Source organism: Schistocerca nitens, chromosome 2 (assembly GCF_023898315.1).
Source record: "Schistocerca nitens isolate TAMUIC-IGC-003100 chromosome 2, iqSchNite1.1, whole genome shotgun sequence".
Lineage (NCBI taxonomy): Eukaryota > Metazoa > Arthropoda > Insecta > Orthoptera > Acrididae > Schistocerca > Schistocerca nitens.
The window spans coordinates 880,233,385-880,249,140 of NC_064615.1; the positions used below are offsets into that span (position 1 = coordinate 880,233,385).

General features: G+C 38.3%; 2 protein-coding genes across 4 annotated transcripts in view; one reads left to right on the forward strand and one right to left on the reverse strand.

Moving 5' to 3' along the window:
- The window catches only part of LOC126237181 (mRNA (2'-O-methyladenosine-N(6)-)-methyltransferase), a 165,578-nt gene extending 157,588 nt beyond the window's left edge, over positions 1-7,990 (reverse strand). The window contains exons 1-3 of the mRNA XM_049947057.1: positions 7,678-7,990; positions 7,215-7,455; positions 6,957-7,109 (exon numbers count right to left, since the gene is read on the reverse strand). Of these exons, the coding sequence (XP_049803014.1) occupies positions 6,957-7,109; positions 7,215-7,418 (357 nt within the window). The 5' untranslated portion in view covers positions 7,419-7,455; positions 7,678-7,990. The remainder of the gene's footprint in view (positions 1-6,956; positions 7,110-7,214; positions 7,456-7,677) is intronic.
- A 33-nt stretch (positions 7,991-8,023) lies between these two features.
- The window catches only part of LOC126237180 (trithorax group protein osa-like), a 101,358-nt gene continuing 93,625 nt past the window's right edge, over positions 8,024-15,756 (forward strand). For 2 of the 3 annotated variants that reach the window (XM_049947053.1, XM_049947055.1), the window contains exons 1-2: positions 8,024-8,432; positions 8,546-8,622. In XM_049947053.1, the coding sequence (XP_049803010.1) occupies positions 8,553-8,622 (70 nt within the window). In that variant the 5' untranslated portion in view covers positions 8,024-8,432; positions 8,546-8,552. The remainder of the gene's footprint in view (positions 8,433-8,545; positions 8,623-15,756) is intronic. The other variant, XM_049947054.1, reaches the window with a different exon arrangement.

The window sequence follows — 15,756 nt, forward strand, 5'->3', positions numbered from 1 at the left end:
TGACCCATGGAATACCAGTTTTGTTTTTCTTGGTGAAGAGAGCCTCTGGAGTAGCCCCACCCAGACTACTTTGCCTCTGGAGTATTTTGCTCAAGAGGATGCCATCATCATAGAACCATACAGTAGAGCTGCATGTCTTTGAGATAAGTAAAGGTTGCAGTTTTCCCTAGTTTTCATCAATTTGTAGTACCCTTGCAACTACTGCAAAGGCTTCTGCCTCTCTACAGAAGCCATATGTTTGTCAAGGTGATCATTATGTATACGCCTGACAAAAAGAAATGCAACCCCTCTGGTCAGTATGCATGCACTGACTCAATTGGATAAAGAGTCACAATACCATTGTATACTCACGTGAGGCACGCTGGCTGTGTGCCTTATGTCAACAAGCATTGCCTTGTTGAAAACTAGCACCATAATACTGTCACAAGAGAGGTAACACAGATGGATATAGGATGTCCACGACATACAAGCGTGCCATCAAGATTTCCTCCAGTAACTACCAGCTGTGACATGAAGTCATACGCGATGGCTTTCCACAACATGATGTGAATAAAAACACTGTGCCTCTCCAGAACTGAAGAATTAGACCTTTCCCAGGTCACTGCTTACAGTGCTCATTTAGGGTAGTGAAGAAATGCGATTCATTGTTGAAGACAATGTGATAATTTTCCTCAGCAGCTCAGGCTTCCTGGCCATGGCACCACTTCAAATGCAGCTGCTTGTGTTGCACAATGTGATGATCCTACAGTCTGGTGGTCAGATATGGTCGAATGGAACTTTGATGATGAGTATTCCAGGTGTCATACATTCCATTTCAGGCCAGTCACATCCAAATGCCCCACAAATCTGGATATTTCCAGATTCAACCAGCTGGACAAATTGACACCCACAATAAGGCCTCTTTCAAACTCTGTAAGGTACTGATAACACTGTCTCACACAAGTATGCAGCATCTCTGTATCTTTCAAAGTGGTCACTCAGCACCTGATGTTGTTCATGTCTGATTTATACCCTCTACAAGGCCTGGCACAAACATTAATCAAAAACAACACTAGTGCACTCTGGTGGCCATTCCACCTGTCACTCTAGATGCAATAATTCTCTTATCATCTACCTGCCAAAAGTCTGAGGGTGCGAGTTGTTACACTGACATCTGATCATGTCTGTTGGATGCTTCACTTTTTGACAGGCAGTATGTGTTAAAATACTTCTTGTCTTGATTACAAAATAATTATTATTGCTCTGATGGAATCTTTGAACTCAAACATACAGAGCTCTAGCATGAGTTGAAACATGTGACGGACAGTAATAAATTTATTTGGAGACCTAGGCAGTATGTTTTAATAACTAAATCTGGAAGGCCAGAGTGGAATTAGAGTCCAGTGACCACACAGTTCAGTATAGTTTAGATTAGAATACAAGCAACTACTAAATTTTAGCACACAAAGGGCACTTATCATGTACACATCTAAAACAGCGCGAAAGGGAAGGAGTATTAGATTTACATGTTGCAAATGCCACACTTTTTAGAGAGGCAGTGCAATCTCGGAATGGAGGGGTGAGGATTTTGGATAAGGTCTTCTTTCAAGACTGCACCAATATTTCCCATAAATAATTCTGGGACATGGGTCACAACGTATCTGAGACTTCATATCTCAGCCAATACGCCAACAATGACCGACACCTAGCTAAACAGTTTAAAATGATGAAAGCTTAATAACATATAATTAGTAAAATAGTGAGTCAGTGAGATGACTGATATTGCCTATTTCTAAAAATCTGTTTTATATTTGGTCTAGAATCTACCAACAAGAATCATAGGGCACGAAGTTCCTTCCATTCCTCACTGTTGTTTTCATTATTACCACAGTCAAAAATACCTGTAAGTTGTAGCAAATGGAATTTCTAGGCTTAACATTCTCTGATAATAATGGATACCAACCACCAAGCTTTTGCTACCATAATGTTAGTTATGTTTTAATAAAATCTGTTTTTAGTGGAGCGTCTTATGAAATCCAAGAAATTGTATTTTGAATCAAAATTCACCATGTGAAAATATTCATTCACTGAAAATGGTCTTACGGCCAAGACATTTTTTTCTTGATTTCGGAATTTAGGAACATAGCTGTTAACATATTTTATTACTGATGACAAGTGACAACTACTTAGATTTGCAGTCAAGCATTAGTATCCAGAGAGACAGTTGCTTTGTTTTACTACATCAGAAGAAGTACTTTGTCTAGCTGATTATATGCAACAGTGTTCTTTCAATGTGCCTGTCTGCTGCTCAATGCCTCCTCTATGTGATGAGTAGCAATATATCTATGCCATATTGTTATTTAGTGGTGGATTTTTTTATAACAGAAAATCTGGGATGGAATAACAACAATATGAAATGGAAATGCTGTTGTTACTCACCACACAGAGAAGGCACTGAGTAGTAGGGAGAGAGAGATATTGAAAGAATGTTGCCCCCCCCCCCTCAGACACATACAAATGCATAATATCTGACCACTTCAAACACTCACGTCTCCACAGCACCAATGAATTTTTCAAGGGAAGAAATTCGAGACTATTCTGTAATGTCCTCCAGCTTCCAAGAAGTTTCACAAATGTTAATGAATGTTTACAAGTGTTCCAGAATACTCTAAAGTGCAACTTGAAACCAGCACATGTCATACTGATCTGAACATCAGCATAACTGTCTTAACTGAAGAAATGTGCAAGCTAATAAAGACACAAACAACTCATCAAAAGCGTTTATGGGCTTATTGAGAGAAACTCTGAGGGTTCTGTACAAATTTATTTATGTACCTATGTGGATGATGATGATAATAATTTCGTGTGCTCAATGGCTTGGTGCAAGCCTTTTTATTGGACAGCACTTCGGCAACTCGCGTATCCTTCCTGTTATCCAAATGGGGAAAGTGGACCTACAGTTTAATGTGGAATTGGAACCATGTGTTGTTTATGGTGACTCCTCGCATCGTTGAGAAGAGAAGGCTAAGTTAAAACAAAGACTGAAGAATCCATAGTCTGATTGAGATTCGAACCTGCAACCTCTCAGTTTCCAAGCAAATGCTTTACTGCTAGACCATCAGGCCTGACAGGCATGTAGATAATCAAACAATGGAAACACCATGTAGGAATATCAACAATGTAAGACAGACTGCTATGGTAGTTATTCACTTAGGAGTTACGTAATTCCAATCTCACATGTTCATGAACCTCTCTATACCATTCTTGGATTGACCTATGTGCAATCATTGCACTCAACACCATTTAGAGATGGGTTACACTAATGCTTTTTGTAACATTTCGGTTTCTGTTTGACAGATACATGTGTCTCAATGGAAATATAACTGTTGTTAGTGCAGACTACAATCATCTGCTTCAAAAGTTGTGTACACTACTTCAATTGCTCAGTGTAGTTTTTGGCTGATTCATTCTGAGAGCCACACGGACATCTGAAGATGCAATTACACAATTTTGAAATTGATAAAATAATGTCAATATTTACATCACAAATAAATACAAATGAGTGGAACATTCCAAAGATATGTTGCTACTGAATAAAACTGAATGTCCATGAGATCTATCTGAAAATGTGAATAAAAATGTAATTCACAAGGTGTACCATAGATATTATTTAAAGTGAGATGGTATGTGTTACACAGATGGTACCTAGGATGTTTTCATTTGAATTTATCAGTTGCAAATGTTGGTGATACGTTTTGTTTATTATATTTCATTTGAGGTAGTATGTGATAGATTTGAGTCCAAAAAATCGATTTTTCAAAACTGTTATTTTCTTAATCTACAAATTTTAATGTATGCTTTGTATAAATTTGATCTTGATATTAGTATCAGCAATGCTTTTGAAATATTAAAATGTTAAGCTCTACACTTGCAGCCACTTCCAACTTTTCATACATTCGGGAAATGGTGTGGGGAGTCTTCTTATCTCAAAGCTGTAACAGATAATAAACAGTACAACATTCCAATAGAAAAGCTGGAATGTAGTGGCCACATTCAAAAAAGAGTCTGTGTTGAACTTTGTTACAAGCTAAACAAGAAGAGATGAGAAACATTTGATGATGTAAAACGAGGAGGAAAAGGCGGGCTGACTCTTAAAGAAATTAATTATCTTCAGTTATAATACAGGAGAGCTAGAAGGAAATATACAAACAATTTAGAGGCAATGGAGCATGTGCTATGTGGGCAATTTACTTTCACAAGCTATCCACTGACCCGAACAAATGAATACTCTGTGACCAAAAGACGAAAGGTACAATACAATTTTAAAAAACCTTATTCACATAAGCACTACATACAACTCAATAAAAAAATCTATTTGCATTAGCAATCACTGCCAGAACCTATTATGAATGCAATTAAGTCTGCACTGAGGTTTCTTGCAAATTCTGATTTTCTGAGGAAGTGACTTCAAGACAAAACACATACTTTGATGAAGTAATAAGCGTACCTGGTGTACAGAAACAACTGAAAGATCTGAAAGCAAATAGATCACCAGGTCCGGATGGAATCCCAGTTCAATTTTGCAAAGAGAACTCTATGGCACTAGCTTGCATTTATCATAAATCTCTCACCCAGCATAAAGTCCCAAGCAACTGGAAAAAAGCGCAGGTGACTCCACTATATAAGAAGTGTAAAAGAATGGACCCGCCATGTTGCAGACCAATATCCCTAACTTCTGTTGGGTCGACAGAAGCGTCCGATCCCACGCGTCGGCTTTGACCAGTGACGTAAGGGTGTTGTCGTGTGTGACGTCATGACGGTGCGGAGTTTGGTTTGAGTGTGGCTGTCTCCAGTTCTGTTTTATCTTATTTTATTTACTTTTCTGATCTGTTCGTTCTATCTCGTGAGATTTTTTTAAAATTTAAAAATATTTATTACTTATTTTATTTATCTGTTTCCTCCAATTTCTGTTTTAGTTTATTATATTTATCTTTCTGATCTGTTCGTTCTATCCCGTGAGATTTTTTTTTTTTTTTAAGACAAAAAACAATAGTCAGCTACTGAAGCATCTTTATCTTCTATGGGTTGCAGGGGTTACGACCCCTGGGGAGATGGGTGGGTATTCATGCATGGCTGTCTTCACTTACACTTTGTAGCTACGCAAGGCGTCTAAATTTGTTTATATTTAGTTTGCCCCCCACCCAAAACACCCCATTTCCCGCGCTTGTCCCGTTAGTGTCATTAGGCTTCTTGTGGAAAGCGTGTGTGTTTTTGTTTCCGCCGTATTTGTGACGTCATGGGTCAAAGCAGATGGGCGGGATCGGACGCTTCCGTATTTCCCTTCTGTTTGCTGTAGAATCCTTGAACATATTCTCCGTTCGAATATAATAAACTTCCTTGAGATTGAGACGTTTATGTCCACAAATTGGCATGATTTTAGAAAGCATCACTCATGCGAAACACAGCTTGTCATTTTTCACATGATATACTGGGAACAACGGATGGAGGGCAACAGGCAGATTCCCTATTTCTAGATTTCTGGAAAGCATTTGACATTGTGTCCCATTGCAGGCTATTAACAAAGGTACGTGCATATGGAATAAGTTCACAGAGATGTGAGTGGCTTGAAGACTTCTTAAATAATAGAACCCAGTACATTGTCCTCGATAGTGAGTATTCCTCAGAGACAAGGGTATCATCAGTAACACCCCAGGAAAGTGTGATAGGACCGCTGCTGTTCTCTATACACATAAACGATTTGGCGGACAGGGTGGCAGCAATCTGTGGTTTTTGGCTGATGATGTCATGTACAGTAAGGCGTTGAAGTTGAATGGCTGCACGAAGATACAAGACGACTTAGACAAAATTTCCAGTTGGTGTGATGAATGGCAGCTAGTTCTAAACGTGGAAAAAATGTAAGTTAATGCAGATGAGTAGGAAGACCAAACCTGTAATGTTCAGATACAGTATTACTAGTGTAGTCAAGACATTTAAATATCTGAGCGTAACAATGCAAAGCAATACGAAGTGGAACGAGCATGTGAGAACTGTGGTAGGGAAGGCGAATGGTCGAATTTGGTTTATTGGGAGAATTTTAGGAAATAGTGGTTCACCAGTAAAGGAGACTGCATTAAGACATTGGTAGGAACTATTCTTGAGTGGTGCTCGAGTGTTTGGGATCCGTACCAGGTTGGACTGAAGGAAGACATTGAAGCAACTCAGAGGCAGGCTGCTAGATTTGTTACTGGTACATTTAAGCAACACATATATGTTACAGAGATACTTCGGAAACTCAAATGGGAATCCCTGGAGGCAAGGCGAACATTCTTTTTGAGGTACTCTATTGAGAAAATTTAGGGAACTGGCATTTTAAGCTGACTGCCAAATAATTCTACTGCCACTAACATACATTGTGCATATGGACCACAAAGATAAGATCTGAGAAATTAGGGCTCATATGGAGGCATATCAATAGTTGTTTTTCCCTCGCTCTCTTTGCGAGTGGAACAGGAAAAGAAATGACAAGCAGTGCTACAGGGTACCCTCCACCACACACTGTATGGTGTCTTACACAGAATTTATATAGATGTAGATGAATAAAATGCAAACGAAAAACTACACTGGTAATTTAATTTTGATTATCCGTTCAAAAACAACATTCAGTGGACTTGATATACTAAAAATAGGTGTCTATGATGTTGTTTGTGTTATAAAAATAGCTATGGAGATGACTACACAAGTTCAGATGTATAGATAAACTAACAGTATTGTAGACAGTATTCTATACTATAAAAAGCTATCACAAAAGCCATCAACTGAGCTGAAATCGAAGGTAAGCGAAAAAACAAGCACACAATATTAAAATATACTGTTTCCTTTGCAATGCAATCCCCAAGAGTGGTTACAGATTGAACATCTAACATATAGCTCTGAGTAACAGAGGAAAATTAATTACCAAGTTGTATAACTACACAAACCTGTTGTTTTGGAAGAGGCATCTCCCATAGTGATGCTCCTGTCAATTTATTCCAGAAATATGGTCTGTTCTCTCTTTTACTCCAGAACTTCCGCCAGCCCTGATGTATCAGTTCTGGTGGTAAGTCATCAATGAATCCTCCAACAGGAATTCCCTATTTTAGAAGTGAATATGTATTAAAGAAACGAGAATAGTACCTTTACGGAGTGATGTTTTGCATAACGAAAAGATGATCATATAATAATGATAATTTTATTACCTGGGGGGTCTGGGGAATTTGAGGCAATGGTGCGGTATGAGGCATAGCATTTTCAAGGTCCACTCCTGGAGGAATCTTGATGGGTGTTGGAACAAGAACCGATAAATTTTCTGGATGATGTGGATGTGAAAGCGGTTGTACCTGCGTAACAGCTTCCCATGTTGATGTACTGGGTATTTCTTGCTTGCCGCCGATATCATTCATCGCGTTGGAAACAGTACCTCAGTTCACTAATATTAAGCTAAAAACATACAGATAATAACTGCAACAAGTTTCAGACACACACTTTTCTTTATTTACACCGTAATAATTGAAAGATTTTCCATGCTCGACCAAAAAAGGGGAAACTGACGATTCCAAGTTGTGTGTCCGGCAGCACAAGAAAGCAGTAATTTAACAATATTTATAAAATTACTGATATTTTAATTAATAGTAAATGAAAACTGAATTCAAAATCACTCACTTCCAGTACAAGAAAGCATTAAAGGCGAAAGTTCTAGTCGATAACGCGCATCACTATTGTCAAACTACGTGACCACTTTGTTTACAAACTTTTGACACGTAAATATAAATGCAAAACAAGCGATGAAAACTGCGTACACCGCAAAACTTAATACCGGTACGTCTTCCCTGTACCTATTTACAACTTTTCGGTGATACAAACCACGGTTTAACGTCAAAAACAGGGATTTCATTCATCTTTTTCGCAACCCGTTAAAGCGTACTTCACCCAAGACGACGCCATTTGCTCACAGCTGAAGTATGTCACGTGATCAGAACGAATTCCTGGCGTTGGTAGGGAATATTTTGAAAGGAATGACGGGAAGTATTAAAGATCTTATTTGATATTGCCAACGAAATAAAACAATATTTACATTACAGAGGCACTCAGTTGATGGTCAGTGGGTGACAAAAGCAAGCTCCCAACACATTCCTTTGATGGAAAGGATGATTACATCGTTATAATTTTTTGTATCATTTTTTGGTGAATCCGATAGAATTTAGAGAGTTGCAGACATAGTATTTGTTGGGTTGACACCAGCCATTTCGTTTTCACTCAGTGTTTACGGCTTTGTGCGTTTGTGACGATTCGTGGGAAGTAATTGTGTAGCGATAAATTTTAAACTTTCGTTGATTAGTTTTATTGTGAAGAAAACCATGTCTGTCGCCTTCGTACAGCGCGGTAGGCCACCGCCGAATCCCATGCAGATACAGAAGGTGAAGTACAGTAAACGCACCAAGTTTACAATCGTTTACAACAAAATGTTAGATTTACTTCTGACAAATAAAGTTGAAGATTGCAGATTCGAAGATCGTCTATACTGTTACAGATGTTGGATGAAAACTGCCACCTTATTCAGACTATCCAAGAATATCAGAGCAAGGGAAAAGCACAGGAGTGCATGCAGTAAGTAATTCTCTCCTTCATTTGTGTTTGTGTGTAAACAATACCATAATATTAGAAATTAAAGTATACATAGGTATGTAATTATTTACACATAAAATAGTGCTTTGGTGTTGTCTGCTTGTTCCTTCCACCCCGTTGGAGATACCCTTAGTACCAACCATACCACTTCTCGCCCTCCTGTTAATCCATGAATATCATGTACATTTCCTTTTTGCCAGCACGTGTATTATGGAAGAGTATATATAGTTTGTATATATTGTGAACACATATTTGTAGTAAACAATCCCTTTGGTGCCTTATGGTTTCTTACATTCCAAACCTGAATTTTGTATTTTTTTTCCATCTGCCTGCAGAAGAACCAGAGATATATGCTCTGCCTTTATTTTAACTTTTCAAGAATATGTTTAAAATATTAGTTACCATAACATAAAATACAGCACTGATCCAGCAAGGTAGACAACTTTCCAGACCTAGATAGAGCATTACTGGGTCAGCTAAACAAACCAATAACAGATGTTGGTGACATCCAATAAAATTGTCATGTTGTGGCCTGTGGCTTCTTACATGTGCAACAGAAAGGGAACAGAATACTGACAATAGTTTCTGTAATCAAACAATGGAAGCTCCAAGTAGGAATGTCAACAATGTAGGAAAGACAGATTGCTATTTCCTATGAAGAAGACATGTCAAGTTGCAGACAGGCACAATTAAAAGACTCTCACAAAAAGCTTTTGGCTACACACACACACACACACGTGTGCTACTGGCAAATGCTGTGGCCGAAAGCTATGTGTGAGTGTGTTTTAATTGTGCCTGTCTGCAACTTGAATAGCTTTTCTAATGTAGGTTGCTGTGACACACTATATCCATAGCACAGTGCAATGCCTAGGTTAGGTTGTAATGTGACAGTTTGGTTGTGAGTTGGCAAGAAATCTTAGATGTGGTGACGTTCTGAACTATAGCATAGAGCACAGTGTACAATTAGGATGAAGGGTGACAACCTGGGTAACACCTAACAGCTTTTCTTTTTATTTTTAAAATAGACATGTACTTTAATGATGTAATAGGGCTATAATATATGTATGGATACAAATTCAAGAAACGAAAGAGAAATGGTGTGGGCAGTTATGATCTGTTCTCTTAAAAAACTATATTAGTACCCTCATATTTGATTTTCTGGCTTTAATTTTACATTACAGTCTCCTTAATTAAAACCAAGTTTACAGAAAAAGCCATTGAGGATACCGCTACAGAAGTTATGCCTCATCCTAATATCACATCAGTCAATAGAGCAGTTATATCACCCTTTTCAGGGAACAAACATTTGTAATTTCGTTATTTTTGTATTATTTCTCTCATACTGCCCTACATTTAAGACTTTTTTACTGTGCAAACTGCTGGTACCAAGTAATTTATTTGTATTCCTAAAATCATCATTTACAAGTTCATATTTTTTCCAGGCTCTGATGACCTAGGTCTTTAATGTCAGACCTACCATGTAAAAAAAGCTTCACTATTAGAAGATTCATTCTTGCAGCCTTGCATTTAATTCTTTGTCTATTTTCTAAAATTTTGTTTTATTTAAATCCACCTTTCACTAAAGTCTAATCTCACAAAGATTTCTAGTTCAACTCCCCTCTTTTTCTTACCCAGTTTGGGGAAAATGGCAAGACGTCTCAAAATGGCCTTCACTGATTCTTGCTTTAGAGTTCTTTGCCTTTTCTGTTGTAGGCCTAAGATTATAGTTCATAAAAACTTTGTTTTCCATGGTTGCACTATGCTCCTGTCCAGCTGTGTTATTCACTTCACCATGCAGAGTACCAATCAAAACATTCAGGGTCTACAGAGTGTATCATCACCGTGGTTACAAACTTTCAGGTTAGAAAGAGTACACCTACTATGATGGAAAATGAAATAACCATGCAAGGTAGGAAACACTTCCCTGGCACAGTAGTGATGACACAAAGCACAAGAAAGGAAGGAGACAAACAGGATGAGAAGACATGATTATTATGCTCAGTGTTACTGAAACCAGGAAATAAGAACAAAAACAGAAACAGTAGTCATCAAAGAAGGTGTGATGCAGGCCCTGCATCTCCGGCGTATGTAAGATCTGATATTCAGGAAAATATAGAGCATGTCCTGGTATGCCTCAGCAGCTGCCATAATGGGTGCAGGTTTTGCAGTACTTTAAACCATACATATCCCCAGAGGAGTGAGGTTGGCAATCTTTGTGGCCAATGCACCGGACCACACCGGCCGATCTTGTGTTGACGATACACCAAGGCTTTAATGTGAAGGGCCCCCATCACTCAGAAACCCAGCTAAGGATAATAAACATGTTGTCTCACCCAGTTCATGTCCCTACTTTCTTGTGTTTAATGCTACCAGTACCATGCCAGGAAAGCATTTCTAACCATGCATTGCTATGAGAGTTTTCATTAATTTGGTATACTCTATCTATCCTGAAAGTTTGTGATTGCTGTGTTGACACGCCCTGTTTATTTAGTCTCTTGTGAAAACATCTGAACAGTTAGGTTATTCATAATAGCCAAATAATTCTGTGAAAAGTGCTTTCAGGTTTTCATGTGAGGAACTGTTGATACTGATTCATGAAACCCTTGATCCCGACAATTCCTGCAATTTTAGCTAGGTACATCCCAACTATGTTGTGTGCTTAAGTGCATTGTTATATTCAAGCTGTCTTGTTTTCCATTGTTCATATTTTTAATCATAAAGCTCATGTTCTTCATTTGCAGTGAAAAATTGATTACTTGTATGACAACAGAATATCAATTTAATGCTGTTGGTATCTGTTTATTGTAATTTTGCTTAATGTCAACTGCTCTACTGTTTCCTAATTTGTCAAAAAAAGCAGAATAATACATCCCACATTGATATGCAGCAATTCTAAGAGAGAGAACATCTCTTACTGCTTTCATGGTTCTTCTGCCTTCTGATTTAGTGAGCTGCTTTTTGCAAGTTCAGACCATGATACCAAAGTCTAAAAGGAAGAAAAAAAAACTTACTTTGCAATTACCTGCCATGTAATAGCACATTTCAACAGTATTGACATATACTCACAAGAATTTGTTGAAATCTTTCCTGTGTGCACCCATTTAGCTTAAAGTACTATTACTTCTTTTAGAAAAGATGTCTAAAGTAGTTTATAGTATATTTACCTTTTTAATCTTTTAAGGGGGTGGATGGATCTGATTTACTCCAGTCAATGTTAAAGGACAAAAATGCAATATTGAAAAGAGAACTTATCTTTATTTCTTCAACATATGGAACAACATTCATTGAAGGCAATCATTTCATAGATAATAACAGAGAGAGGCCTATGGTCATCTTATGCTCTTTTGTTGAACTTGATTGTGTACATGTTGACCAAAGTTTCCAATGTTGAAATGTGCTCCCTCACCTGTACACAAGACAAACTGAGTGTTTGATGGACATCACAGGCTTGGGGTATCCATGTAATTAAATTATTGGTAAGGCATTTCATATTAATTAGATCTTCTCCTGGGGATGCCACCTTATTGGGGTATTCACATTTTGGATGCATTGTTTTGCTGCTTACATGAAACTGAGAGGTACAATGGCCATAACATGACCATTGGTAGGGCATATTATGCCAGGCAGGTCCCAGCAGGTGAGTGAGACAAAGTGTGTTCCACCAATCCCATGTTCCATCTGTGCAGCTTAACCCTGCACACCATAAGTGAGAGCAATCCAGACTTCAGTTTGTGAACAAATACAGAAGGGCAAATTTCCAAATTGCACAGAAGACAGAATGGAGAGTAGACATCTGCAATCTCCCATACAGACCACTTTACTTTCTTCAGTAGAAAATTGACTGAAACAGACTAACCATAATATGATTCTGCTTTCCTGGCATATTCGTGCAAAGTGAGTATGTGGATATCCACCCTCAGATTTTATACTTCAATTAAAATAATTTTATGATCGACAGATTGCAGAGGGGGAGGGAGGGGGGAGTTAGTGGCATGTAGCCATGGCAACAAAACAGGCAACACAGCAAGAACACGTGTTGTCCAGAAAAGACCTATGATTTACATGCCAAAACGTCAATTACAAAATTATTTTAATTGAAGTATAGAAGCTATTGTAGATGGTTAAAACTGCTGTGAGCTCCACTCTTCCCAATTTTAGCACTAGACATGTATCTCACAAACACGTTTTCAGGCTTGGCAAACTCGTGTACCATGATTAGGGTTGCTGGAAGCTTTGTTGCTACATGTAAGATCATATGATGTCTGTAACTTGGCCTCTGATAGAACATGTTGGAAGAAGTGGACTGTGGGAACTAATGCAGTGTATCCGCAACAAAAAGGATGCCAAGCTACTTACACACCCACACCTTGCTACATAAAGATTGGTTAAAGCAAAATATCTAGACCCAGGGAAACTTGACTGATACTGCTACATTCCTTATACTGACCATAAACTGCAGGGCACTTAGAAAGGTAAATAGGTTACTGGAACTGGAAGCGTAACTAAATAACATCATATGGTGTATCATTGGGGTATCAGAGATGCAAAGAAAATAAGAGGATCAGATACAGCTGCAGTCAGGAAATGTCCTTTACTAAAGAGGCATGTACAATGGCAGGTACTCAAGAATGTGTTTTATTATTAACAAGAAAATTAAATTGATGAAATCTTCTTGGGTTGTCAGCTGGGGTTATCAGCTGAGCTGAGGAGTTGTGTTGTCATAACATTTTGACAAGTTTCCTGTTCGTTATCTTCAGGTGGGTCCATGTCCAGTTCATTTGTTTATAGGCTAGTCACTAGGCTGCAGACTCCTGGTGAGGAAATTGTATGCCTTTGGGAGAAATGTTGCATTCAGGAGTGGGGTTCTAGCTGTTGAGTCCTGTTGTTGCTTGTCTATTCCATCCACTGCCTCCATTACTTTCATGTCAGCAGACCCCTGATGTATTTTTGTTAACACCACATTCCATGTGGAGCTAAGTTTTAACTACATTATTACATCCATTTTGGTTAGAGAACACTGCAGCAGTTTCTGTAAATTACACTGTTGGAAATTCTGCAACCAGCCACAATTGCAGTGTTTCCTGCAGTGTAATTCATTTTTAAGTGCTGTCCTTGTTGACATCATCATCAAGTACTCTTATATTCACTGCCTCTTTGATCACCAAATCCCAGGACCCATTGGCATGGCAAAATGATACCCATGAGAAGATTCCCTAGAGTTACTAGCGTGTCACTTCAGCAGTGACAGTGTGAAACTATTTTGATACGCATTCACCACAATCCACTTCCAAACTGGTTGGAAAGTCCTGTGAAAAGAGAGATGGGTCACTGAGTGTTCCCCTCTAGCACCAGGCATTGCTAACTTATGTACAGAACACCTTGAGGAAATAGTTCTCGAGAAAGAAATGCAGACAACACCTTTGAAATATGGCCTCATGGTGAAGAAGACCTACAAGAATTCCTGTGCCACCTTGACAGCATACACGACAATCTCAGGTTGTAAAGGGACATCCTCCTCTAGTGTTACTTTTCCTCAACAGTAGTAGTCAATACCAGTAATATTTTTCGAATTTTGGACAGGTCAGTGTTATCTCAGCTGTTTCTCTGAAAAAATTCATAAAATTTTATACACAATAGGTCATATTTCAAGCATAAAATTTATGAAAAGGAATTACTTTATTTTTGTTGTTACAATTGATATGTACTAGCTGTGAATGTACAGTTAAAATTGTGTTTTTAGGAACATTTAAAATCGTGAATTAGTTGGCACACTTAAAATTTCTGTTATTAATTACACAATTTAGTACTGTTTATCATGGTTTTTTTTTCTGGATTCATTTATAAAATAATAATTGAACCTAACAGAAATTCATTTGTCAAGAAAAATTGTAAACTCATCGGAATATTGTTATTACCGCAGAGTGAAGGAGTTTCAAGCATTCCTCTGATGTGATTGGACGTATTTTGTATTTTGACCTAACAATGTATAAGGGGCATTTAAATGAAACCCGCTTACTAGTGTAAAGTGATGGTAACAATTTTATTAACTCAAAAATGTAGTTATATACAGTACGCATACTCAAAAATAGTCACCAAGACTGTTGGCACATCTATCCCATTGCAACACTAGCCAGTCGATTCCATCCTTGAAGAAGCTAGTAGGCTGCTGTCAGATCCAGGCGTGGACCCCGTCACACACTTATTCGTCCATTGTAAATCGGTGTCCGCTAATACCCAGTAACCAATGGATCTCATCCACAGTGATTCTGCAGTTGTCCAAGACTAAAGCATTCACTTCAGCAACCTTTTCCAGTGTGATGACACGATGAGCCTCTCCAGACGAGCATAATTTTCCTGTGACTCACACCCCTCAGTGAATCGTTTGTGCCATTCCACAACACTAGAACAACTCAGGCCGTGCTCACCATACATAGCCTTCATTCATCAATACACTTCATGGCCTCCAACTCCCTCCACTCCCAAAAATCGAATCACTCCTCATTGTTCCTGCTTACTCGCCTACATGTTCGGTAGGGGATGGTAACTTGTGTGACCACCTTCACTTCGGTGTAAAACAACATTAGTGCTATGCAACATCAAATGGTGCCCACGTGTCGGTCTCTCTACCAATAGATGGCGCCACCATATGCGCAGTTACATGGTGTCACATGTAAGGCAAAGGTAGACACACTGACCAGGTTTCATTTGAATGAACCTTATACAATTTCGTCTTTGTTAATGTAAAAGTTCAAAAGACAGCATGATATGGTAAAATTAAATTAAATTAACGTAAAAACAAAAATTCTGCAATGGCATTTTTCAAAATCATTTAGTTCAGTTGAACCATGAGAACTTAAAATGTGAGAAATTCAGCTTCAAGAATCAGACCCCTAGGCATGAAGAACTGGGGTCAACTGTGCAAGAAAAGATAAGTAAAAAGTTTATTGCAAATCTTACTCCTCTTGAATCTTCAGAAAAGACTTCACCATAGTGGACAGTAGGAACATTAAAGAAGGAGGGGTAGTTACAGGGTCTACCCTGGGGGCGGAAGAAAATGGATGTCTACAAGAGGAAGGCATACATGAACCAGTATCTAAATAACAATAGGTTCCACTA